A 25,034-nucleotide genomic window follows, 5' to 3' on the forward strand; every position below is an offset into this window, starting at 1 on the left:
GTGTGCGCGCGCTCTACACACATGCTCATTTTGTGACAGGGAACCTGTGGTTTTCCAGATGTGGCTGGACTACAATTCCCATCACCCTGAGCCTTGGCTGGGGCTTGTGTGAATTTGAGTCCAGCAACATTTGGGGGCTGCAGATTCCCCATTACAACAGGCTTGAGAAGCTTCACAGTGGGGCTGGGTGCCTGGAGCAGGGTGGGGGAGGGGTTCAGCTCTTGCATTACCTCGATTCTTCCCCTTCCCCATCCATCATCTACTCTCACTCTCAGCACCCACATTCTGTTGTCTTCACTCCCACCTCATCTCCGTGTGGCAGCATTATTCGTCTTTGAAATGTTCAGTGCACAACATCTCAGAGTATGACAAAAGAGACAATGTTGGGAACTGGCTATTATAGAGGTTGTATAGAGCTATTTTGCAAAACACTTGACCATCTTTGTATTTGCCCTCACACCAAGATCATTGCTGTTCTCATTTTACAGATGGGGAACTGAGTCTGGCAGAGAGTGACTTGCCCAAGGCTGTACATAAAGGCCCTAGCAGTCTGGCTCACAAGATTCAGCATCCGCTGGGCACACTTAAGCCTCTTGTTTTGTGTCCTGTTCTTAGTGGATCCCGTGAGAGCAGTCCTTCCTCTTCTGCCTGATGTCCTTCCAAATATTCAAAAACTCTCAACAGATCCCCCTTTAATCTATCCTCTGGTCTAAATATGCCAGTTTCCTCCAGCCTTTCCTCCTGCGATTTGTCTTCTAGACATTTGTCATCCTCACAGCTCTTCTCTGAATCCTTTCCAGTTGATCAGCATCCCTTTTGAATTGTAATGCTGAGAAATGAACACTGTTCTTCAAAGGAGATCTTACCTGAGCCCAACTTTGAGCTACTTCCTGAGATTTGGATACATACAATTTATGCTTCAGTATTATTCTGTGGACTTGTGCACCTTCCTGTTCATTGGTCTAAAGTTACCTTTGCAAATGAGCTAACCTAATTGTTTCTGTTGGGAATATTTCATCAGAACGGTGTGTGATTTTACTGATAAATGTTCAAAATGGTGAGGTTTGGGCTATGCAGCATGCTTGTCTCCTTTTCATATATATTGTCCCCTGCTTCAAAATGGTTTGGTAGACATTAGAAGTATATACAGTATTTTAATCTAGTAAAATGTGTTCCACACCCGTAGCCCTAGTTCTTTTGAAGTGTTAAATTACCAGGGAAAGGTACCCTATCCTAAAAGGCTCACAACTTTCAGGATGTATTAGGGCAGTGCTTCCCAATTAGCTAATTACTGAGGACCCCCTATTTTTCAAAAGCCAAGCCACAGACCCCCTACTTTTGAAAATTTTGAGAACTCTATGGTAGTTACCTCTGCAACACATTTTTTTAAACAAAATGTTGGGTAGCCCATAATAAGCAAAGGATTTTAGGTATACTAAAAAAACAGACAAGGGCTGATCAGTATCTGGTTTTTAACATTGTGATATATCAGCAGCTAAACATTGCAATGTAGGGACGTGGGTGGCGCTGTGGTCTAAACCACTGAGCCTAGGGCTTGCCAATCGGAAGGTCGGCGGTTCAAATCCCTGTGACAGGGTGAGCTCCCATTGCTCGGTCCCTGCTCCTGCCAACCTAGCAGTTTGAAAGCACGTCAAAGTGCAAGTAGATAAATAGGTAGGAATATGGCAGGAAGGTAAACGGCATTTCCATGCACTGCTCTGGTTTCACCAGAAGCAGCTTAGTCATGCTGGCCACATGACCCGGAAGCTGTCTGCAGACAAACGGCGGATCCCTCGGCCAGTAAAGCGAGATGAGTGCCAAAACCCCAGAGTCGTTCGTGACTGGACTTAATGGTCAGGGGTCCTTTACCTTTTAAACATTGCAATATATCACAATGTCTGAAATCAGGTGTGGGGATGCTGGAAGGAGCAGCCACAGAGATTGGATGGGTGGGGGAGAGGAGAAGAAGTGGAGTCACCACCACCACATGGTTTGAGTGGGAGGGGATGGGGATGGGGGTGCATCAACCCACCATCAGTGGGGCAGCCAGCAAAGATGCACATCCACTGTGGCTGCTGCTGCTTTCCTGCTGAGAAAAGCTGCCCTGGTCTCCCTCAGCATGAGAGAAGGCAGCTCAGATCAGCAAGGTTATCGGCTGAGATCATCGTGCGCTCCCTTGCGCAAAGAGTGATATATTACTGCGTATTGCCGGGTCAAAATGGTTATTGCGGTGTGATTTCAAAACCAGTTTTTCCCAATATTTTGAACAATCGCACAGCGCTAAAACAGAACATAAAATTTGTGATATTGCCATGGAAAATGACAAAAAAATAGTTGGGGGGAGGCAAGGGATGGGGCTGCAGACTCCCTGGGTGCGTTCCATGGACCCCTAAATGAGAACCACTGTATTAGGGAATATTTTTTCCTCTATAATCCTTCTTAGTTGTTAATATGGTCAAATGAGGTTTTGCTTCAAGTCTTATCTATGAAAAAGGAGAGTACAGAGGGAGGCCTTGTCTGTGCTGGCATCACAGCTAGGGAATGCTCTCCTTCGAGAGCTTCATATTGAGTCCTTTCCTTGCTTTGAGAATGTTAGATAAAACTCACCTGTTCCGCCCGGGGTGTGTCTTGAGAAGGTTTGAGTGTTGTTGCTCTTAACTTGGGCGGGGGATAGAATTGGTACTTTGAATTGTTTTATTATGATGATTGTTGTTTTGTAATTCATAATTTTATTGTGGTTCTACATTGCTTCAATCATTTGTGGAGAAGTGACTAATAAATGTAGTCAGTCAGTAAATAAACTGCTTTCTGCAAAAAAACAACAACAGTATCTAGTTGTGAAAAATATCAGCAAATTCCAGATGAATTGAACTTGACTTTGAAGTCACCAACCGTACACAGTGCCATAACTTTTGAAGTAGCTTTTTTCTTGCCCATATGACAAGTGTTTCACTTTTCTTTTTAGACTGCCCCCCCCAAAAATTCTACACATCCCCAACCTCACACTGATCATCTGTTGGGCAAATGAATAGATTTCTGGATGATGCAGCAGCACACACATTTATTCTGTTGTTGCACATGAGAATCTGTGTATTGGGGCAAATGGACAATAAACATGACAAGTGGGACTGTTAACAAAATGTTGGCACGTGGGGGGCTGCTGCTCAGGGTTCCGTTTCCCCTTCCCTTTGTCAGTCAGTACTCCATCTCTACTGAGTGCACCTAGTCCTCATTGGGCTGCTTTTGGGGTCCCTAGTTAGAATTAGTTTCGTAAATATTTTTCTTTCTTTCTGCAAACCTTGGACTTCCCTTTTATGCATTTTGCCAACCCAAGGACTTGCTTGTAGAAAAGTGTTTGCTCCCCTACTGTTCTCAGTTTTCCCTGTCCCAACAGTTAGCATTCTGTAGTAACTGAGCATGCTCAGTCCCCATTGGACCACTCTCAGTTCCATCCCTTCGTGTAAACCAGGAAAGGGCCTATCCAGATGGTGTCATGGTTCTCCCTTTACTTCTTTGATCTAGGTGTCTGTTACAAAGAAAAGCTGTATTTTGCAAACCTCAAGATTACCCCAGTATCTGCCTCTTGTGCATGGCTGTTGCTGTTTTCACTGCAGAAACGACAGCACTCAAATACTGTAATGTAATCAGAATATAGCATATGACACACAGCCCAAGGGCTGCTCTTGGCAACATTTGACACACACACACCCCCCAAGCCCCTGTGCTGCCTTCCCAAAACTGGGTATGAAAGGTGCTGGGCTTTGGGAAGGAGGGGTGTGTGTGTGTGTGTGTGTGTGTGTGGAGCTCTAACAGGGTCCTAGTTAGCATTTTCCCTGCTTTGGGAAGAAGTGGGAGGGCTCTAGGGCCTGGCCCAAGCCTTGCACCTCCTTCCCAAAGCCCAGCGCCTCACTTATCTGTCTATGGGAAGGCAGCATAAGAGCTGTGTGGGCATCAAATCCCCCCATGTGTGACAACAAGGCAGTGTGTGGCCTGAGGGTTCAGTGTCAAACCCTTCCTATACTGTATAGTATACACATGGCAAAGCAGACATTTGTGTGACCATCAGGAGAGCCCTTCTTGGAACTGACCAAGGGCCATAGCTGCCAAGTTATCCCTTTTTTAAAGGGATTTTCCCTTATGCTGAATAGGCTTCCTCGCGAGAAAAGGGAAAACTTGGCAGCTATGCCAAAGGCCTGTCTGGTCCAGCATTCTGTTCCCACAGTGACCAAGCAGGTTCTTTGGGAAGCCTACTAGCAGGCTATGAGGACACAAAAGCATTTTCTACCGGAGACAGCATTTTGGTGCCATGGCTAGTAACCATTGATCGTGGTATCCTTCATTGATTTGTCCAATCCCCACTTTAAAGCAATCCAAATTGGTGGCCATCACTAGGTTTTGTGGGAATGAATTCCATAGTTCAACTATATACTGTATGAAAGAGTAGTTTCTTCTGTCTGCCCTGATTCTTCCCCCATTCAGCTTTATTGGATGCCCCAACTTCTAGCATTCTGAGAGAGGGAGAAAAACTTACTTGCATCCCATTTTTCTCCACAAGGGATGGTGTGTATATGGGGGTACATGCAAGACATTTGCTGTAAATTTCATGTAGAAAATTAATCTTGTGTGAAGCAGCCCTCAAGGACAGGATTCTGGGCAAAAGCATTGGATCTGGTCCAATATGTTTGCTTGTATACTTTCTCTATCAATTGCCTCTGGGTATTCAAATTATATTTAAGTAAATTAATTAATGACAGTATGTTAGCTTTAAAAAAGCAACCCTGAGACTATCATGTGCTGTAATTTTTTTTTAAAAAAAAGAACAGTAAGGGAAGCATTTAAAATCATTAAAAGCACGAATGTAACATATACAGGTATATAAATGGTGCACAATATATTGTGCTTTAAAGAAAGCATATGTACCAGCAAACGGTATAAAGCAAATTATTTAAGAGACGCTCAGTATAAACTATATGTTTATGTTTAAGCAGTATTAATTATCCAATGTTCGTTCTAAAATTGGCTGCCTGCAAGAGCAAAAATAGCTGTGGATTCCATGATGTGAGTATTCTGGTTATATAATGAAAATTCTACTTGTGCAATAGTGGGTGTGCCTGTATTCAAAGCAGGTTTAAATTTTACGACAGCCTTGCAAACAAGCTTGCAAAAGTTAATTTCCCACAGAAATATTTCCTAGCCTACTTGTCCAGACGTGCCCATTGACTTACATAAGAATAGTGCCACTGCATCAGGCCAGTGGCTGGCTCATGTAATCCAGCATCTTATTCTCACAGTGGCCACCCAGATGCCTCTGGTGAGCCTGCAAGCAGGATTTGAGCACAAGGGCCTCTCCCCTCCTGTGAGTTCCTGCAAGTGGTCTTCAGAAGTGTATTGCCTCTGATTGTGGAGACAGATTGTATCTATCATGTCTAGTGAAAGTGAACACTGAGAGCCTTTCTATCCATGAATTTTTCTAACCCCCTTTTAGATCTATCCAGGTTGGTGGCCATCGCTGCCTCTTGTGGAAGTGAATTCCATAGTTTAACTTTGCACTGTGTGAAGAAGGACTTCCTTTTGTCGGTCCTGATTCTTCTAACATCCAGTTTCTTTGGCTATCCAAGAGTTCTAGTATTATGAGTGAGGGAGAGAAGAAAAATCTCTATCCATTTTCTCTTATGCCATGCATATTTTTATACACTTCTCTCATGACGCCTCTTACGCGCCTTTTCTCTAGAGCTAAAAAAGCTCCAAATGCTTTCATTCGAAGAGTTGCTCCTGTGGATGGGCATCTGACCACCAAAGAGTCCACTTGCAGGTCCACCTGCCCACTCACCTGGGAGAAGGAGGCTGGAATCTGGACTGCATCATGAGCCGCCAGCGCTCAGAAGTGAATAGGGAACGACAGGCTGGCATCTAAAACCATCAGCCAGCCCCAGTGTCCATCTGCAGCTTTATAAAAAAAATAAAAAAGAAGATGAAATCAGCCATCAGCTTGCAATGACTGTCCATTTTTATGAAGGCGCCATGCTGTAAAAATTATATAAGTGGGACCTACAACAAAATGTTGCAGTGTGAAGTATCTGCTATCCAGGATTTCAGCCAGTCAGACATGTCCTCTTCCAGAATTATTACATTCCACACTTACTGTACTTTGCCAAACCTTTATTATTACAAATATAGACCATCATAAAACATCTATATATATATAAAATATATATATACAAATAAACAGCCATGTAAAAATATGTAGTAATGAGGAATTCATTGGAGTTTCTTCCGGCTAAATAGTAGCTCTGAGAGCTATTGATAAAAACTCAGCCACCCATGTAGTTACTACTGGGTTAATGTCAGACAGATAGAACCTGATGTTTTCATTGGGCCTTGATGTTAGACTACCCAAAAAGGGGATAGCATGCGTTTGTGTAGCTGTTTGTGCAGTGGACAGTAGAAAAGAATTTGTGCTACTGTATCCAGCACATTCAAAAAACATCCGCAATGTTTATCGTTTCTGGGGATGTTTAAATATCGGTCCCTTGACAAAAGCTGAGGTGAAAACGTTCAGTCAAGCTAACATAAAGGCCTTGTGTTGGGCTGGAATTATTTATTTTGAAATAATAATAATAATAATAATATAATTATTATTATTATTATTATTATTATTATTATTATTATTATTATTATTATTTATACCCCACAAATCTGGCTGGGTTTCCCCAGCCACTCTGGGCAGCTTCCAACAAAATATTAAAATACAATAGTCTGTTAAACATTAAAAGCTTCCCTAAACAGTGTTGCCTGTATAAGTGACCCTGTTATCTGTTGTATTTATACCATTAAACCTGGGGGAGCAAATTTTATTTACAGCTGATTTGATGTTTTGTTTTTCAAATGTCCCTTAATCTGGTTTGAATATTACGATAAATATATTGCTAACTTGAATTATACAGGAGTTCCAAGTCACTACCAATAGATCTGATTTTGGTATGTAAGAGTTGGAACCATTTGGATTTATAAGAGTCCTTAAGTAAATCAGAAACCAGACTCAAGGGTTGGCAATGGGAATGGCAATGCAGCCAGTATTTTTCAGTGCTAGCCGACACCCAATATTCCATCGTGTGTATACCTAGTTCTGTATACATCTTCTCATACTTGATTGAACTTGGGAGCCCAGGATACATCTCAAGAAACGAGAGTGTATCTTATCTAAATCACTATTATATGCTTGTATCCATATTGGGATCCCAAAAAGTAGCTGGGATGACACTTAACCTTGAAAAATTTGAATAGCATCTGGTATAAATTGGTTACCTTTCTGAAAATAAAAGCAAGCTACTGCTGAGGAGGTACTCTTTGCCTGCTTTATAGCACTTGTGTGATGGTTTGACCAACCTGAGTTGCTCTGGAATAAAATTCTGAGATATCTGTGCGTCTTTACTTCTTCATTACACACACACATATTTTCTGCCCCCAACCCAACCATCATCCAGCGTTCATGCCTCTGAGCATACTCAGTCCTCACTGAGAAGTTTTTGGGTTCTCCTGTCTGAATCCCCACCCTCACAAGACTTTTTTATACTTCCACAAACTTTTGGGTTCCCTCACTCGCTGATACCACCCTCCTTGTAAGCTGCCTGAGGATCCACTCTCTCAGAATACTAGCCATGACGGCTGTGCTTTACCCTCACTGCTGAAAGCAGTCTTCCTCTGAATGCCAGTTGCTGGGAATCTCACCGTTACACTCAGTTCCTCCCTGTGGGCTTTCCATAGGCATCTGGTTGGCCACTGAGAACAGGATGCTGGCCTATAATGGGCCATTGGCCTGATCCAGGAGCGCTCTTCTTATGTTCTTGTGAATGAGTTTGATGTTAGTATACAAAACAACATCACCTCACTTTCTGGTGGCCCCACTTTCTTGTTCCTTCTCTGAACCCCTCTGCTTATACCTCATTTTTACCTAAATTGTGAAACACTGCTGCCTCCCAATGTAACGTGGTGGCCTCACATTCCCTTTTGGCCAGTCTCCATTGGGCCACTAAGGCTGGCGGCATCCTCTTCCCAGGCCCCTATGGGGCAGTGTGAGGAGGCACCTCTCTTTGGGCAGCAGGGGGAGGAAAGTTCAGAGACCGGGGGCAGCAGCTGCAGCTGCCCGGAGGACTCTCACAAAAAGTGTTGAGGGGCTGCTGGCTCTCTAGGCAAGGGGTGACATAACTGGGCTCCTGAGCCCCACAAGGGTGCTGCAGAAAGAATGTGGTTGGTCAAGGGAGCCATGGACTCAAAAAGGTTGAAAACAAAGTAGAGGGTTGGACTAGGGTCTGCAAATACCTACTCCAGTCATGACACTCACTGGGTGACTTCAAGCTTATCACTTTCTCTTGGCCTTACCTGTCTCACAGGGTTGTTGTGAGATGAAAATTAGACGGGAGGGGAGAGACCTTTGTCCATGACCCTGACTACTTTGGAGAAAGGTGGGGAATAAGTGTAGTGAATAAATAAACAAATAACCAGTCTCCTGCACCCTATGCTTGTACCAATATTTCACACTTTTTTGAAAAAAACACCAGAGCTTTCTTTTTAATTTTGGCTGGTGGTGGCAGAAGATGCACATTCCCCAACTGTACATCTGTGGTGCGGGAGTTACCTCCATCCTACCCAAGTCTAGAAGTTTCAGGAATCCTGTCATTCTCTGGTGCACCTGGACACCGAGAAATGCAGAAAGGGCACCCTGGAAATTTCTTGCTTCCTATAGAGGTTTTTCCAGGCATGAGAATTACCAAAAGCAGATCAAGAGGTGTTTTGTGTTTGTGTGTGTGTTTAAATATTAGGCTATATTTTTGTGGCCGGTGGAGGAGCAGGGATTCATTTCAGTAGCTCACTTTTGGTTTTTTACTTTTCTGTATATACCAGTAGTTGCTTGTGCATTGCAGGCAACCCTGCCACTCTTGCCAAACAAGTGACATCAATTGTGTTTGGTTTTTTGGGTCAGTCTTCACTGTGTTCTGTTTCTAGTAGACTTTCAAAATATGTATTTCCTGGTCTTAGCAACTTGAGGAAGGGTTGGCTCTGCGCCCTTGACTACTGTCAACCTCCACACACACCTCTGAAACCATCTGGATGCTCCTGCAGCCAATGGCTCTGTGACAATCCCTAGTGTTGTTCAGGATCTTTTAGAGCCAATGTTGCCTCAGTCCCTCAAAAGAGCCACTCCAAGGGTCTGGGCTCATTTCCAACATAATGGAGGACAAACCTGTGGTACACAGTCGACCAGACCATATGGCTCCTGCTGGCTTCAGCATATTGAAACCTGTAACCCAATTGTAAAGTCTTGCTAGGGCACTGAAGCTGTGCCAGCTGGCTCTCTGCTACCGTGACTCTCATAATTAAGGTTGCCAGATGCTGCTCCAAATTGAGCTCCTATGCTTTTAAGAGCTGCATTGCGGGGAGAGGTGGATTCTCTCACCCCACTGCTGCAGTAAAAGAAGACGAAGCAGCTAACAAATATCTCTGTGTGATGCTGCAATTATTAAAGGGAGCAGCCTGCAGGACTAGGGGCTGACAACTCTGCTTCTATTTATAAAATAATGATACACTCAAGCAGATCAATAATCGTAGGGCATCTTGTAAAAACTAAGACTGCAAATCCTGATCTGGTATTGCAGAGTCCACAGCATTCTTTTTTTAGTGCCTCAGATCCACATAACTACATCTTCGGATAGGTGCAGATGGAGTGAGGAGGGAGGTGTGTCTGTCTCTTCAGGGCACACATAACTTTTCTGTACCTGCTTCTGGCGTATTAATGAGCATGTGTCTCCTCTGGGAGATTGTTGTGAGGCTAAATTTAGAATTTAGGAAGGGCAGGAGGCAAATGTAATTATAGTGTGTCTGTGTTAACATTCTTATGTTAATGAACGTATCACCTTAATACTTTGCATAAGTGTATTTAAATGCGACAGACATGGGAAATGGAATGGACTATTGGTGCTGGTGGCATGTCCTGATCTGTGGTGTTACCTGGGGGGGGGGGGAGTGATGACAACTGCAGAGCAGCCTCTGTTCACATAAACCAAGATGAATGCTACACAGAGGGCAACAGGATGTTAGCAACACTTGGAAGAAATACAGGCTGGCATTTTGGTGCCAGCAGCATTATGTGGGTGCACAAAAGCAACAACAAAAACCCTTGTATGCAAGAGGACCACTGATCCCACAGTAAAGACCTGTCTGAAAGCACCAAGAGTCCAACCCTGAATAAGCCAGGCTTCAGTCTATTGATCTAAATGGCCTTAAAGCTTTAACCCTAAACACACTTATTTGAGAGTGGTAGGCCCCACTGAACACAACAGGGCTTACTTCTGAGCAATATGCCTGGCATTGCTCTGTAAATGTACAGTATCTCTTGTTGCTATAGTCTGACTACCTTTGTAAATAAATCAGCATTGAGATAACACCTTCCCTTGCTCCTACTGAGCATTTGCTGGGCATTTATGGGTGCCAGTGGCATGCTGGGTGCTGCATAAAGCATACATGTGATGCAATCCCTGTGCATGGGGAAGAAGCCAAGGTTTGAGCCAGGAGAAGGTCAGGAGACAAATAAGAGATGATGTGATGACCAAAACTGTGAGGTGCAAGTCCCAAAGTCCCCTGTTCAAATCTCACTTCTGCAATTCTGTCACCAAGAAGGCAGCTTTAGGCAAGCACCTGTTTGTATGTGCCCCTCCCACCACAGTGGCAGTACAACCATTTTATGCTTGCAAGGGGTGTGTGTCTTGTGACTGTAGCTATGCCAAGTAGAAGGACTTGTTCTCTGGAAAAAAATCGTTGCTTGCATTTGTGGAAGCGGAGGAAAAGTGAATCAAAGTATTATATTCCCAGAACAGCTGCATGAATGTGCTCCCCACCTGCATACTTAGTCTGGCTCTGCTTCTGCCTGGTTGAGCCCTTGGCTTACCTATTTCAGGGTTGGGGAAACTATGGCCTTCAGCTGCACTCCATCACCCCTGACAATTGGGCATGCTGCCTGGGGTTGGTGGGAGTTGGTGTCTCACGACATCTGAAGGGCACAGGTTCCCTGTCTTTGACATAAGGAGAGCCAGCCCTTGTGGAATGAGTGACCAGAGTTCACACTTAAAGCGGACTGAGGGCTTATCCCTGGGACTTGCCTCAGTGTTGATGCTCAGCCCTGGGTTAGATAAAGTAGTGAGTACTTTCAAGAGTATACAGAGTGCCGCTGGGGTTAGAACTAGAGGAACTCCAAGGCAGAAGTGGCCCAATGCTGCAGCTGCCTAGGTGAAGCCAAGGAAATGTGAACTGGAAGAGTCTACTGGTAGTGGATGGGGTGTTTCTGTGCAGTAAACACTGCCCTCTAGTGCTTATTCTCCTGTTAGCCGAAGGATTTCCCTCAAAGGATGTGAACACTGTGTTGAATGAAGCAAGGTGGTCATTTGCTTTCCCCCCTTTGGGATCAAAGGGCACTGAGCATTCCTAAACAGAGACGAGGAGACCGAGAATCCTGCCTCCCAGTGCAAAGGACAAAACACCACTTCCTTCTCAAAGTGGGTATACACTTAGGGGTCCTCACTACCTCTACAGCCGCCCTCGCCAATCTGGTGCTCTCCAAGATGTTGTTGGACTACAATTTCCATCAGCTCTAGCCAACACACCATCATGGGGTGTTTCTGTGCTGGTAGGAATTGTAGTCAAACAAACAATGGGAGGGCACTGGATTGACAAAGACTGCTCTATATCTTTCTTCCATTCCTAGGAAAATAATATATGTGGTTTGTAGCATTTCACTCAGTTTTTTAAATACATATTTGTATATGTTTTTGAACTGTGAACTAGGTCAGAAGACTAGCGTATTGGCTTGAATATAAGCCTCACTTTTCCCCCAAATTCCAACTGTGAAAAAGTAAAGTACAGCTTAAATTCGCTACCTTACAAAAATTGGATTTTATGATATTGCTGCTGAAACAGACATATGGTAAAACGGAACAAAAAAAGTTTTTGCCGAATTACGAACTTGAGACTGTTCATTTGCCATTTATGGGTGTGAGTGCCTGTGGAATTGTAACAATTGAATAGAAATTTGTGATTTTAGCAATTGTATTTGTACGGTAACTTTTGCAGGCTTGCAAGATCAAAGGCTTAAATTGGCTCAGAGTTACAATTCTACCAACCTCAGTGATTTTCAGCCTGTAACCCAATTTTAAGGGAGCGGCTTATATTCGGGTATTGTCCTTTTTTCTTCCTCCCACCTTGAATTTTGCAGGTGCGGCTTATATTCAAACCAATATGATATGTCCTGATCTGTGCATTTATTTGGGACATGCAGATCAGATTAGTTTGTATTGGAATTCATGTAGACAGAATTTCTCAAACATCCTCCTTCCATCCCCTAACCTCCAACGTAGAGGCAAAAAACCCACCAGGTATGTTCAAGTTGTGCTCAGTGAATTCATGGTATGAAAATGCCAAGTGAGCTGTCATTGCTCTGTAGTCTGTAATACCCTGACAAAAGAGATTGAAAGTGATAGTAATCAAGACACAAATTCTTCCCTATGAGCCAGGAAGCAGCTTTGTACACAGGGCCGTCTTAAGCACCTTTGGTGCCGTGGTGCAACGGACCCCTCCGCTGACCCCCGCTGCCCCGTTTTCCAGCGTGACGGGCGGCCGGGCTCAGTGCGGGCGGGCAGGCGCAGCTGCGTGGCGACCCCCCTGGTGGGTGGACCCAGCCTGGCTGTAGAGGCGGCCCTGTTTGTACATGTACAGTGGTACCTTGGTTTGCGACTGCAATCCGTTCCACGGAGGCAGTCGCTCGCCGAAGTGGTTGTTCCCTGAGGGCACATTTTTGCGTGTGCGCGAATCGCCAATAGAGCGCTTCTGCACACGCGCGTGCTGTGCAGATCTCATCTGCACATCCATCGCTGCGGAACCCGGATGTAAACACTTCCAGGTCCGTGGCGGTCGCGAGGTTTAACTGTACATAGAACAAATACACATACTTTCTAATTGCATGCCCTAGATCAGTAGTTCTCAAACTTTTTTTCTCTGGGCCAGATTAAAAAATTGTTTGTGCCACACTGATTTTTTATTGACAAGAAGTACATTGGAAAACATAAAGAAACAACAACTAGCAGTGTTTTTTTATTTTATAATACTATTTTATAATACTGTCATACCTCGGTTTGCGACCGCCTCCGTTTGCGACCGCTTCGGTTTCCGACCGCTGTGGACCCGGAAGTGTTTACATCCGGGTTCCGTGGTGCTCGGATGCGCAGAAGCGATCTGAACATGTGCGTGTGCAGAAGCACTCTATTGACGCTTCGTGCATGCACAGAAGTATGCATCGGGGAGCGACCGATTTGGGGAGCGGCCAGCTCCGCGGAATGGATTGCGGTCGCAAACCAAGGTATGACTGTATGATCATGGGACATCCAGAAAGTGTTAACAATGCAGCTACATAAGAACATGAATCATTCCCAAAATATAATATTGATTGTCCTTGAATCTTCCCACCACACTTACCATCTGCTCCTGCCAGAATAATATGATGAGGAAAAGAAAGGTGGACATAGCATGTAAAGGGAAGCAGTATCTAGAAAGAAACTGAGGTAACCGAGGTACAGACAAGGGGAAGTCACAAATTGAAGAGATTGATATGCTATACGTGATATGTGATTTGGAATTTATAGTGGAAAGTTGTATATATTAACAGTATTGTGTTATATTTATTTAGTATGATTTAAATTTGATGTATGTTTTAATTCGAATCTTAATAAAGTTTATTGGGAAAAATATATATGATGCGCCACACCCTTGGAGAACCACTGTTAAAATATTTGGAACTGAATAAGTGGTGTACATTCAAACATTTTGAGATGTAATTGGGATTTTTCCAGCTGACCAAAATAGACCCCCATATTTTACTATGAGTGGCATGATACAAGCTAGTAAGGCAAAACCTCCGCCTCTTACAATGGATAGGATTGGGAAATCTTATTCCTGAGTGGGTGGGATGGTTGGATACTGTGTATGTGTGCATGCGCATACAGTACAGTACATAGATCTGCCTATTTACGACTTTGGTCCTTGTAAACAAAACAACAGAGTAGATGTATCAGGTAAAAATAACAGTTAAGCGGGAGGGAATGATATAACTCTCAGATCACATGGGCGGGGGGGGGGAGGAGTATGTTACTTGTCATTAGTTATGCCATGTGCACTAAGCAATTGGTGTTGTCGATACTTGCAAAGAATCTAGCAAAGGCGAATCCTGTTCTTAAGTTTATCTAGATTGGATAATAGTGGAGAGCTAGGATGAGAGCTAGGATGGTAAATTATTAAGTGGAGGAACTCAATATGACAGCCCTCATAGCCATGCCTCCAAGAAGAGGCACAGAGAGCAGGCAGCTGAGGTTTAGCTTGTAAAACATTTTGGGCATTAGGAAAAATTCTTCAGCCAGCTGAAATGCAATCTTTAGCTTTTAATTACGAAAGGAAATGAAAGTAGCATTGGCCTCTGCTAGATTTCCTCCCTCATTCTTTGACTTCCTCTATTCTCATCTGTTAAATAAAAAACAAACACACTTGAAAGCCTCCTTATCACCTCATTCACTTTCCAGAAAAGAAGGGTTTGATACTTTGGTGCTCAGACAGATCATCTTCCTACTCTTAAAAGTCATGGAGCTGCACTCTGTCCCCCATTCTGATTCCACTACACCACTGGCCTATACTACTCCCCCCCCCAATCTTTCTGGAATAGGAATAAGTTTTAACTGATGAGGGGTAGGGTTACCAGCTTTTCAACCTGCCTCTGCTCCTGTACCTTTAACAGTCACTAAATCTAGTCACTAAATTTGCACACTAAATTTGCGCATCTGCATACTGCAAAAAGTTCTCTTGTTTATTTCTGTGGATCAAGCAAGCCAGATTTTTGTGTTGATAGTGGTGAGTTCTTATTTCTGTGCCTTTCTTGGTTCCCTTCCCACCACAGGTTGTGGATAGGTTTTCTGAGCAAGTTCAAACAGTGATAGAGAGAAACTGACAAACAAGTGGCATGTGTCAGTTGATGTATTTGGGGGCATTTCTGGCCCTGGCACGCGTTGCTGTGCCTTAGTCTGTTAAACGGAGGCTCGGAGTCCCCCTTCATACCCCCCCGACCCTCAGAGTCCCCCTGTTTTACACGTGTTATGTTTAAACAGGTGTATCCCTGTGAGCCCCCCCCCTGTTCCGACCCATTACCTATCCTGCCCCCTCTTCCCCCCACCTCCAGCTCATCCCTGTGATCGGGGCCACCTTGTCCTGACCCATGACTTATTCGGCCCCCTTCCCCCATAGCTGCCAAGTTTTCGCTTTTCTCTCGAGGAAGCCTATTCAGCATAAGGGAAAATCCCTGTAAAAAAGGGATAACTTGGCAGCTATGCCTTCCCCCCGCCCCACCCCCACCCAGGTAAGCCCCCACCTGCTCCATTTGGCTTAGTCTTGAAAGCCGCCTAGTCTGTATACAGTAGTTGAGCCGAGGTACAGTGGGGAGTGAATGTTTTCTAGGTGTGTTACCAGTGTAGGCGTCGCTAGAGGACACTGTTGCGGAATCTCTCTTGAATTTCACAGCTTCCCCGGCCCTCTGAGTTTAGTGGGTTTTATCTGGTTTTCCTGGTGTGACATGTGCGTGGAAACACCCGCGTATACCCATGTGACGTTGTGGCCAAGTTTGACGGTGATTGGGCAAGCGGTTTGGGAGAATGCCGTGGCTCAACAAACATGGACTCTCTACATTTTTATATATGTATATAGATGGCCACCGTATGAATCACTGTAAGCTGGGAATGTACAGGAATGTTTGGACTGTTTGATGGGCTATGGCTGCATTCATTAACACCCATTGCCAGGGTGCCAACTTGAACAAAATATTTGGAGGGGGCAGGTAAGCCCAGCCCTGCCTAACTGATCACATGATGCGGTCATCAACTTTGGGAGGGCACAGCCCCCTCAAATATTGTAGGGGGGGGCAAACACCCCTTGGCCCCTAGGAGTTGGCTCCTATGCCCATTGCAATGGGGGCAGGGAAATAGCAGGTACTGTAATCTAAGTCCTTTCATTCTTGTTTGGTTTCTCCTGCTGTTTTGCTAAATTGTAGCGATTTGCTGCTGGGTCAAGCACTCCACTTCTTGTATTATTTTATGTACTTTGCTCTTTTAATATGTCTGTTCATCTAAAACAAATTTGATATAGGCTGAAAATGACTTTCTAAAATGGTCTAATGAGACTGAATAGTTCTTTCAGAGAGGGCACCGCCGTCTGGATCTTTGCATCTCTTCCCACTCTCATCAACGGCCCCCCCTCCGCCTTCACCAGCTCAACATCAGCTCTCAAAGATCTTGCGAGCAAAAAACCAGCATTTAACATGTTAACTCCAATGCTCTCCCTTCACCCTCCCCCATGCCCAGCCCTGGATTTCCGTTGAATGCGATCAGCTGACGGAGGGGGAGAAAAGGAAGAGCGACGCCTTGCTTCAAGCCGGGGGGGGTTCACCGCCCCCACCTGCTGGAATAAGTGGGTGTGTTGCGCATGGAAGGAGAGAAGTTTGCAGGAAGAGGAGAGAAAGAGGCGGAGATGGAGCGCGATCTGTGAGTGGAGCTCTCGTGGGGCGGCTGCCCCTCCAGGTGGAAGTGCCGCGGGGCTCGTGGGGCCAAGGGGCGTGGAGAAGGCGCCTGGGTTTGGGATTCTGCCACGGAATACCTGCAAAATGGGGACGTGACTGCCAAGAGAAAGGAGCGGGGCGGGGAGGCAGAAGAAGGGCGAGGCTGCTTGGGGGCCTGTCACTTTCCGGGGGGCTGGCAGGGGACAGCTCCCAAGCATGCGTGATGTGGTGGCTTGGTACATTTCCTTATCTCTAGGCCAGGAGTCGTGGCGCTTCTTACCCCCATGAATGAACCATTCCCCCACCCCCACCCCGCTGCCACCGCAATGGAGAACCTGGGAGCGGGGAAAGGGCGGACCCATGGAACTCTTTCAAACCCCAAACAGAAAACAGGAAAGCAAGGCAGGAATAATAATGATGATGATGCAATTACTTTATTAATCAACTTCTAAACCTCTGTCTCAAGGCAGTTAGCTGGGGAGGATCACACCTATTGCAGGCAGCCCTCTTGCAGGGAATTCTGCTAAGGGACGACTTTCTCTTCTGGGGCTGTGTGCTAAGTTTTCATCAAGATGGGGGGTGTTGGCATGGCCTGCTGGAATTGCAACCCCTCTCTCTTTCTTATTCATGGCTGATTCAAGTGTCCCATGGCAAGGCTTTTTTTTTAAGGTCTCAAGCACAGAATTTTTGAATTCCTGTTGAGAGCCATGTACAGCACTACCCCACCACCTATTTCCCCATCCTTCTCATTCCCTCACTTGAGTTCTTCATTGTTTTATAATGTGCAGCAAAATATGTACACAGGAAGCGAAACTTATTTATGTTGTTTGTCCCGGGTGTTCTTAACTCTGTGCCTGTGGAGGAAGTACCGTAGTGGTAGAAAGGGAAAAAAAGAGAAGACTGGTTGGGAAAGAAAGTGACTTGAGCAGGATTTGAGCAGGAGCAGGCACTGGTTTTGTGCAGCAGCAGCAGCTGGGGACAAAGAACTGAAGAGCCATCCTTTCGAGTTTTTGTTTGCAAGCAGCAGGAGCAGTGGCATAGCATGGGCTGCTGGTGTTTGTTTGACTACAATTTTGCCTTGGCAAGCCACTCATTTAGATGTCTCAATAGGAGGGTCAAAGCCTGCCTGCTCCAAAGAGGGAGGCGTGGAAGTTGGACTGCGTCTTCCTTCCAGGATCAGGGTGGAGTAACTTTTGCATCCTGTGGCAGCATTTCCTATAGGCCCCAAGAGCAGCCGTTTCTTATCTGTGAGAAAGTAAAGGTGTGTTGGGGAAAGGGGTAGCTGTGCCTTCTGCTCACGGCCGTTGCCAGTTGCATACCTGAAATATACTCGGAGTCGAGAGTGAATTTCATGCTCTTTATTCAGCTCATAGTCATCAAGGAGGAGAAGAGAAGACGAATGGCTCTTTTCCCAAAACCATCTGCTTATATACATTATTTACACAATGGGCCTTGCGTGATTGGCTACTTCAGGGCTACACCTGTGGGCCAATTATATTGTGGATTGACTTCTGCCTGCAGCCTGATTGGCTGCTCCTACAGGCCAATCAGGTAGCAGATTCACTTCTGCCAGCCGCCTGATTGGCTGCTCCAGCAGGCCAATCAGGTTGCGGATTCACTTCCACCTGGAGTTGGATTGGGTAGCTCCCGCTGATTCTGAATCCTATTGTTCTAGGATTCAGCTCAGTACATAACACCCCTCCCCTCTAAGTTCCAGTCCTGCCCGGGAAGTTGCATTCGTAGTCCCCAAGGTCTGCTGGCCGCCTCCGTGTGCGTTGTGGCCTGGGGTGTTCCTTGGTCAGGGGTTCTGGTTCTGGCTCGTGTTCCGAGGCTGCTGGCTGTGCCGGGGCTGTCTGGTCTGGCGCCACTGAACCACTAGGTTGTGACTCTGGTTCCGGTGTCCTTCCAGCCTCGGGGCGCCCCTCTGTGCCTACTGCTTCTGCTTCCCCTGCCCACCCCTCTCGCTCTACAGGCCTCACTGCCCTGCTGTCCCCTTGGGACCCCTCTGTCCCGCTCTCCTCCCGGGTTCCTCCTGGGAATCGTCGCCGTAGCTGGTCGCAGTGGCGGCGCCAACATTGGCCCCCTTCCGTTAGTACCTCGTACGACACGGGACCGGTCACCTTGGTGACTGTGGCGGGTACCCATGCTGGGCCTGCCCCAAAATTCTTTGCATACACTGGGTCCTGGGCCACAAATGTCCGGGGGTTCCTGCCTTTCCCCTCCACTACCTCATCCTGAGCTCTGTCGGGGTGAAGTCGGTCCAGTCTAGTTGCAAGGCGCCGGCCCATGAGTAGTTCAGCTGGGCTCCGGCCCGTCGTTGTGCTTGGGGTGCTGTGCTGTGCTAGAAGAAATGCGGCAAGGCGGTATTCCCAGTCCCCTTGTGTTATGCGGCGGAGGCTGTCCTTGGTGGTCCGCACCATGCGCTCCGCTTGGCCATTGGTGGCAGGGTGGAATGGTGCTGGGCGGATGTGGCGGATGGCGTTCTGCGCTGTGAAGGTCTGGAACTCCTCTGACGTGAATGCGGTTCCATTGTCCGAGACGAGGGTGTCAGGGAGCCCGTGGGTTGCAAACAGCTTACGTAGTACCCGGATGGCTGCCGCCGTAGAAGTGGACGGTACCAGTGCGACCTCCAGCCATTTGGTGTAGGAATCCACCACTATGAAGAATGTTTTTCCCTGGAAGGGGCCAGCGAAGTCCACGTGCAAGCGTGACCATGGATGTCGGGCGGACTCCCAGGGCTGGACTGGGGCCCTTGGGGGATCCGGGCGGGATTCTTGGCAGGTCTGGCAGTGTTGGACCCAGGCCTCTATCTCTCTGTCAATCCCCGGCCACCACACATAACTCCTGGCAAGGGCCTTCATCCTCACTACCCCTGGGTGTGTCTCGTGTAGGGCTGTGAGGACCCTTTTGCGGAGGGGCTGGGGAACAACGACCCTGCTTCCCCATAACAGGCACCCCTTGTGGGCCGACAGTTCATGTTTGCGGTTTGTGTAGCCAGCGAATTCTGGCCCGGGGCTGCTGCTGGGCCATCCTCGCCACACCCAGTCCAGGACCCGGGAGATGACCCTATCTTTTGTGGAATGGTGCGCAACTTCTTGTGCCTGAATGGGTCGGTCGGGAAGCAGCTCCAGGGTCATAACCTCTTGCGCAGGCGCTGGGTCGGGGCCTGTTTCTGGTAGTGGTAGCCTGCTGAGTGCGTCTGCGTGGCCCATCGCCTTCCCAGGGCGGTGGATTAGTGCATACTGGTAGCCGGCAAGGAAAATTGACCACCTGAGGACACGTGGAGACAACACTTGGGGGGTCTGCTTCTCGGGGGCAAACAGGCCAAGCAACGGCTTGTGGTCAGTCACTATGGTAAAGGGCCGCCCGTACAAGAAATCATGGAATTTTTTTACGCCCTTCACGATTGCCAGACCCTCCTTGTCAATCTGTGAGTAGTTTCGTTCGGCTGCAGCAAGCGTCTGGGAGAAGTATGCCACCGGCACCTCTCTTCCATCCGGGAGTTGGTGTCCCAGGACAGCGCCGATGCCATAGGGAGAGGCGTCGCATGCCAGCACCACTGGCAGCCTCTCGTCGAAGTGTGCCAAGACCGAGTTCGAGACGAGCAAGTCCTTGACTGCCTGGAATGCGGCCCTTTGTCGCTGGCCCCACACCCAAGGGGCCCTTTTATCTAGGAGTCTGTGTAGGGGCTCCGCTACCGCTGCCTTATGGGGAAGGAAGGCATGGTAAAAGTTCAATAGTCCCAAGAATGACTGAAGTTCGGGCTTGCTCTTGGGCGCTGGGGCCTCACAAATGGCCCGTACCTTGTCACCGGTTGGATGGACCCCTTCTGCATCCACCTTAAATCCCAGAAAGTCCACCTGCGGCACTCCCAGTAAACACTTTTCCCGCTTCACCTTGAGGCCCGCCGTCTGGAAACGGTGCAGGACGGAGCGGAGGCGGTCCTCAAATTCCTCTGGTGTGGGCCCGGCGATCAGTACATCATCGAAGAAGGGGGTGACGCCAGGAATCCCTTTAAGGAGAGAGTCCATTAGATTCTGGAATATGCCTGGTGCCACGCTAACGCCAAATTGCAGCCGCTTTACTCTGAATGCCCCTCTGTGCGTCACAATCGTCTGAGCCTCTGCTGTGGCTTCGTCCACAGGCAACTGTTGATACGCTTGGGCCAAGTCCAGTTTGCCAAAGATTTTTGACCCAGCCAGGGTGGCGAGGACATGGCTGACCACTGGCACTGGGTATGCATGGGCCGTGAGAGCCTTGTTTATGGTGCATTTGTAGTCTGCACAGATGCGGACCGAACCGTTAGGCTTGACGGGTGTGACAATTGGAGTTTCCCAGGGGGCGTTGGGCACCGGCTCCAGCACTCCTTGCTCCACGAGCCGGTCCAATTCCTCGTCTATGCGGGGTTTCAGGGCGAACGGGACCCGGCGGGCCTTGTGCCTGATGGGTCGTACAGCGGGGTCTAGCTGTAGGGCAATGGGGGGTCCTGTATATCGTCCCAATGCCCCATCGAAAACCCCTGGAAACTCTTTGCATATGGCGTCCACGTCCACTTGTAAGCTAGTGCGGTTCACCCCGGTAACGGCTAGCCCCAGAGGTCCAAACCATGCCAGTCCCAGTAAGCTAACGTAGGGGCCCTTAACTACCAGCAAGTCCAATTGTTGCTTTCGCCCTCGATATTGCACCCTGAAGGTCCCCACCCCCATTGTAGGGACCTTACGTTTCTGGAAGTCCCGGAGGGTGAATGGGGCCGGCCTTAGTTTGGGACCCCCATTAGGGCACAGTTCCCTTAATGTTCGGGCCGAGATTATGGATAGAGTTGAACCCGTGTCCAGCTCCATGCGGCATGGGGCTCCCTCTATCTGTACCTCTATATAAATTTTCTCTGTGCTGGGATGGGGCAACTGGAATACCTGGTAGTCCGTGATCTCCGTCGAGTTGCCTTGGTGCATGGTGCCGTGTGACCTGGGGCTCCTGGGTCGGTCATCTGATGCTTGTCGACGGGTGAGTCGAGCCCGACACACCCGGGCGATGTGTCCCAATTTTCTGCACTGCCTGCACTCTGCGTTGCGGAAACGACAGGTCCTCCTCTCGTGGTTCTCCCCGCAGCTTGCACAGTTCCCTCCTTCTCGTCGAGGCTGCTGTGGTGTGTGTGCTGCTTGAGTGCGCCGCTGTACTCGGTGTACTTCCTCCCTGTCAGATTCGGATTCGTCGGTGAGGTCTTCGTGGTAGACCCTCGGTTGGGATGGCGGGGCCGGTCGTGCCTCTTGCGTTGACCTCTCGGCGGCTTCGGTTGCCAGGGCTTCCTCCAGAGCAATCTGGAACGTGAGGTCTTTTTTTGCGTAGAGGCGTCGTTGCAACATCTCGTCCCTCAGGCCACCGACGAGGCGGTCACGAAGCATGTTCTCCAACTCTGAGAAGTTGCATAACCGGGCGGCTTGGCGGAGGGAGGTCACAAACCCAGTTATGGTTTCCCCTGGGGCTTGCCGCTTTGCGTAGAAGGCATTTCGGCAAGCTACCACCGAGGGCTGTGGTGAAAAGTGCTCCTTCAGCCGTTCCATTATTGTTTTGTAAGAGACGGTAGCGACATCTCTAGGTGCAAGGAGAGCCCGGGCGATTTCAAACGTCTCCTCTCCACAGACGCTGAAGAATGTCGCCCTCTTCATGGCATCGTTGGTGACTTCTTTCGCTTGCAGGAGGAAGTTGAAACGGGCGGCGTACCCTTCCCAGTCTCCTGATGCTGGTTTGAATGGCGAGAAGCTGCTGTCGGTTGCCATTCTGGGTTCCTTGGGTCCTGGAGCTGAAGCCTGGATGCACGGTGCGATGCAGCGGTGCAGCAGGTGGCGGTGCTGCGGTGCAGTGCGTGGTGGCGGTCAGCTCAGCGGGATCCCATCCTCGTCGCCAGTGAAATATACTCGGAGTCGAGAGTGAATTTCATGCTCTTTATTCAGCTCATAGTCATCAAGGAGGAGAAGAGAAGACGAATGGCTCTTTTCCCAAAACCATCTGCTTATATACATTATTTACACAATGGGCCTTGCGTGATTGGCTACTTCAGGGCTACACCTGTGGGCCAATTATATTGTGGATTGACTTCTGCCTGCAGCCTGATTGGCTGCTCCTACAGGCCAATCAGGTAGCAGATTCACTTCTGCCAGCCGCCTGATTGGCTGCTCCAGCAGGCCAATCAGGTTGCGGATTCACTTCCACCTGGAGTTGGATTGGGTAGCTCCCGCTGATTCTGAATCCTATTGTTCTAGGATTCAGCTCAGTACATAACAATACCCTTTTATTTTGTATCTGGGGACTTTAGTGGGAGCCACTGAGAATCAAAGCTATCCTGATCACCCACCCTTTTACATGCTTAATCATACCCACTCTGGAATCCCAAGTTTTGGAGGGGAGGGGTTGCATTGGAATGCAGTAGAGAGCCCAGGAAGCGGCTTTTAGACAATTAAGCAGATATTCCAGGACTGAAATCTGGGGCTGAAAACAGGATACGAGGCAAAGTCTTGCTTAGGATGAAACAGCACAAAACATGTTAAAATGTTAAAATGGACCCGCCTTGAGCTCTGGGGCAGCTTCCCTTCCCTTCCAACGGTTCTCCTTTATCTGCTTCCTCATATGGGGTGGGGGTGTTAATCTCCACCCCTTTCTCCAAGTTGGTTGCCTCCTTCATGTTTTGATGAGAAAACAACAGGGCTTTTCAGGGGAGGGGGAGGGGTTATAGGAAGAAATGTGGACTCGCAAAGGGTTGGGTGGTTGGGATAGGCAGAAACTTGCTGCTTTCATCCTGATCCCTCTGGGTCTGAACTCTGCAGCCTGCTCCTCCTGTGCAGCTTCCCTAGCAGATCCTTCCTTCTGACCTTATGTGACCCAGGCAGTTCAGTGTGCATGCTTACCAACCTGTACATACTCTCCAGTCTTCCCTCCCTCCCATCAGGTACACCTCCAAGTGCCCACCTTCGGAGTCTTTCAAGTGAGACTTACTTTTGCCCCAGAAGCTTCCCCTCCTGCAGCTGTCATCTCAGAGGAAGGGGCTGGCTGCTGGCTCAGAGGGGCGTGGGATTGACAGAGACCCCCAAGGCCGCCAAGAGAGTTCCATGCCAAGTTGCACTTGCAGCTGTAGTCAACCAAAGACCTGCGCATCAGTTTTCCTGGAGGGTGAAGGACCCCTTCGAAACATCACTCCATGTGTGTTCACAGCTGATTTAAAGTATTTCACCCTCAGCCCTGGTGCCCTGCACTTCTGACCAGGATCCCTCTGCTCCACTCCTCCTGAGGAACGAGTACCTCAGCTCGTTGTCAGCATTCTTGGCTCTCTCTAGGCTAGTTCCCTGCTTTTTCTGTTTCACCTACTGTAGCTTTTGTGTCCTTGGTCCCTGAATACCTCCCCACCCAAGTGCTTTCTTGCTCCTTCATGCCAGGCGGCCCTCAATTCTGTGACCCGCCAAGTGTTCTGCTGCCTATCTCTTCCTGCTCCTGTAGCTCCTGTGGCCTCTACTCCTTGTCCCCAGGGAACTGCTGCTTTTTCTCTTTCTCTTACCCCCTCCCCCCTTCTTTCCATGGCCCAGTGTGTGGCTGAGTCTCTTCGTTTGGCCAGGGGGTGTTGCTATGTTTTTTTCTGTTTGTTCAGTGCTGTCCTTCTTTTTCTTGACTTTGTGTTTTTTCTTCTCTTCCTTCCCCTCTCTCTGCCCATCCATCCACCCACTCCTTCTGGCACATCCCTTCCATCTGTGTCCACACATCTCCCTTCCTCTCTCTCTCTCTCTCTCTCTCTCTCTCTCTCTCTCTCTCTCTCTCTCTCTCTGTTGCTCCGTCTCTCTGCTGCCTTCTATAGGTCGTCCACGTGTCCCACTCTGCACCAGTACTGCTGTTCTGCTCAGTCGCTTCTCCACTCGCAGCTAGCTTCCCCTGCCAGGCACACAGGCTGCAGGTAAGCCACTCACACCCACAACCCGCAACTTGCTCACTCCAAGCCATTCCCATGTCTCAACATGCTACGCTTATCCACAAAATCCAGCATCTCCTAGACTTCCTGGTTCCCATGACAGACCTGAGGGTTGGGTTGCCTGTAGCTCCCTAGGCAGACCCTGGCATCTCCAGGTAGGGCTGGAAAAGCCAACCCCCTGAAGGGTCACTCCTGGCCACTTTAGACAATCCTAAGCTTGATGGGCCAATGCTGTTGCTCAGTGCAAGGCAGCTTCCTTTGTTCTTAACACCAGGGGGGAATGGGCTGGATTTCTGGGGTCTTCCCCCAGCAATAGCAGAATATTCTGGTCACCAAGTGGGAAAAGAGCCAAGATTCTGGGAGTACTGCTCTCACCTGTAGATAGTTACTTCAGCTGTGGTGAAGGGTTTGGCAGGTCCTTGGGTGAGATTCCTTTGGTAGTTCCTCTCT

General features: G+C 48.1%; 1 protein-coding gene across 6 annotated transcripts in view; it reads left to right on the forward strand.

Annotated features, from left to right (window-relative positions):
* The window catches only part of IQSEC2 (IQ motif and Sec7 domain ArfGEF 2), a 169,595-nt gene that overhangs the window by 50,901 nt on the left and 93,660 nt on the right, over positions 1–25,034 (forward strand). Inside the window, exon 1 of one of the 6 annotated variants that reach the window (XM_060269215.1) lies at positions 16,279–16,619. The exons of the other annotated variants lie outside the window; for them this stretch is intronic. Within the exon in view, the coding sequence (XP_060125198.1) occupies positions 16,561–16,619 (59 nt within the window). The 5' untranslated portion in view covers positions 16,279–16,560. Of the gene's footprint in view, positions 1–16,278; positions 16,620–25,034 lie in introns of those variants that run through there. 6 annotated transcript variants of the gene reach the window in all.

The sequence above is a fragment of the Zootoca vivipara genome, chromosome 16 (genome assembly GCF_963506605.1).
Source record: "Zootoca vivipara chromosome 16, rZooViv1.1, whole genome shotgun sequence".
NCBI lineage: Eukaryota > Metazoa > Chordata > Lepidosauria > Squamata > Lacertidae > Zootoca > Zootoca vivipara.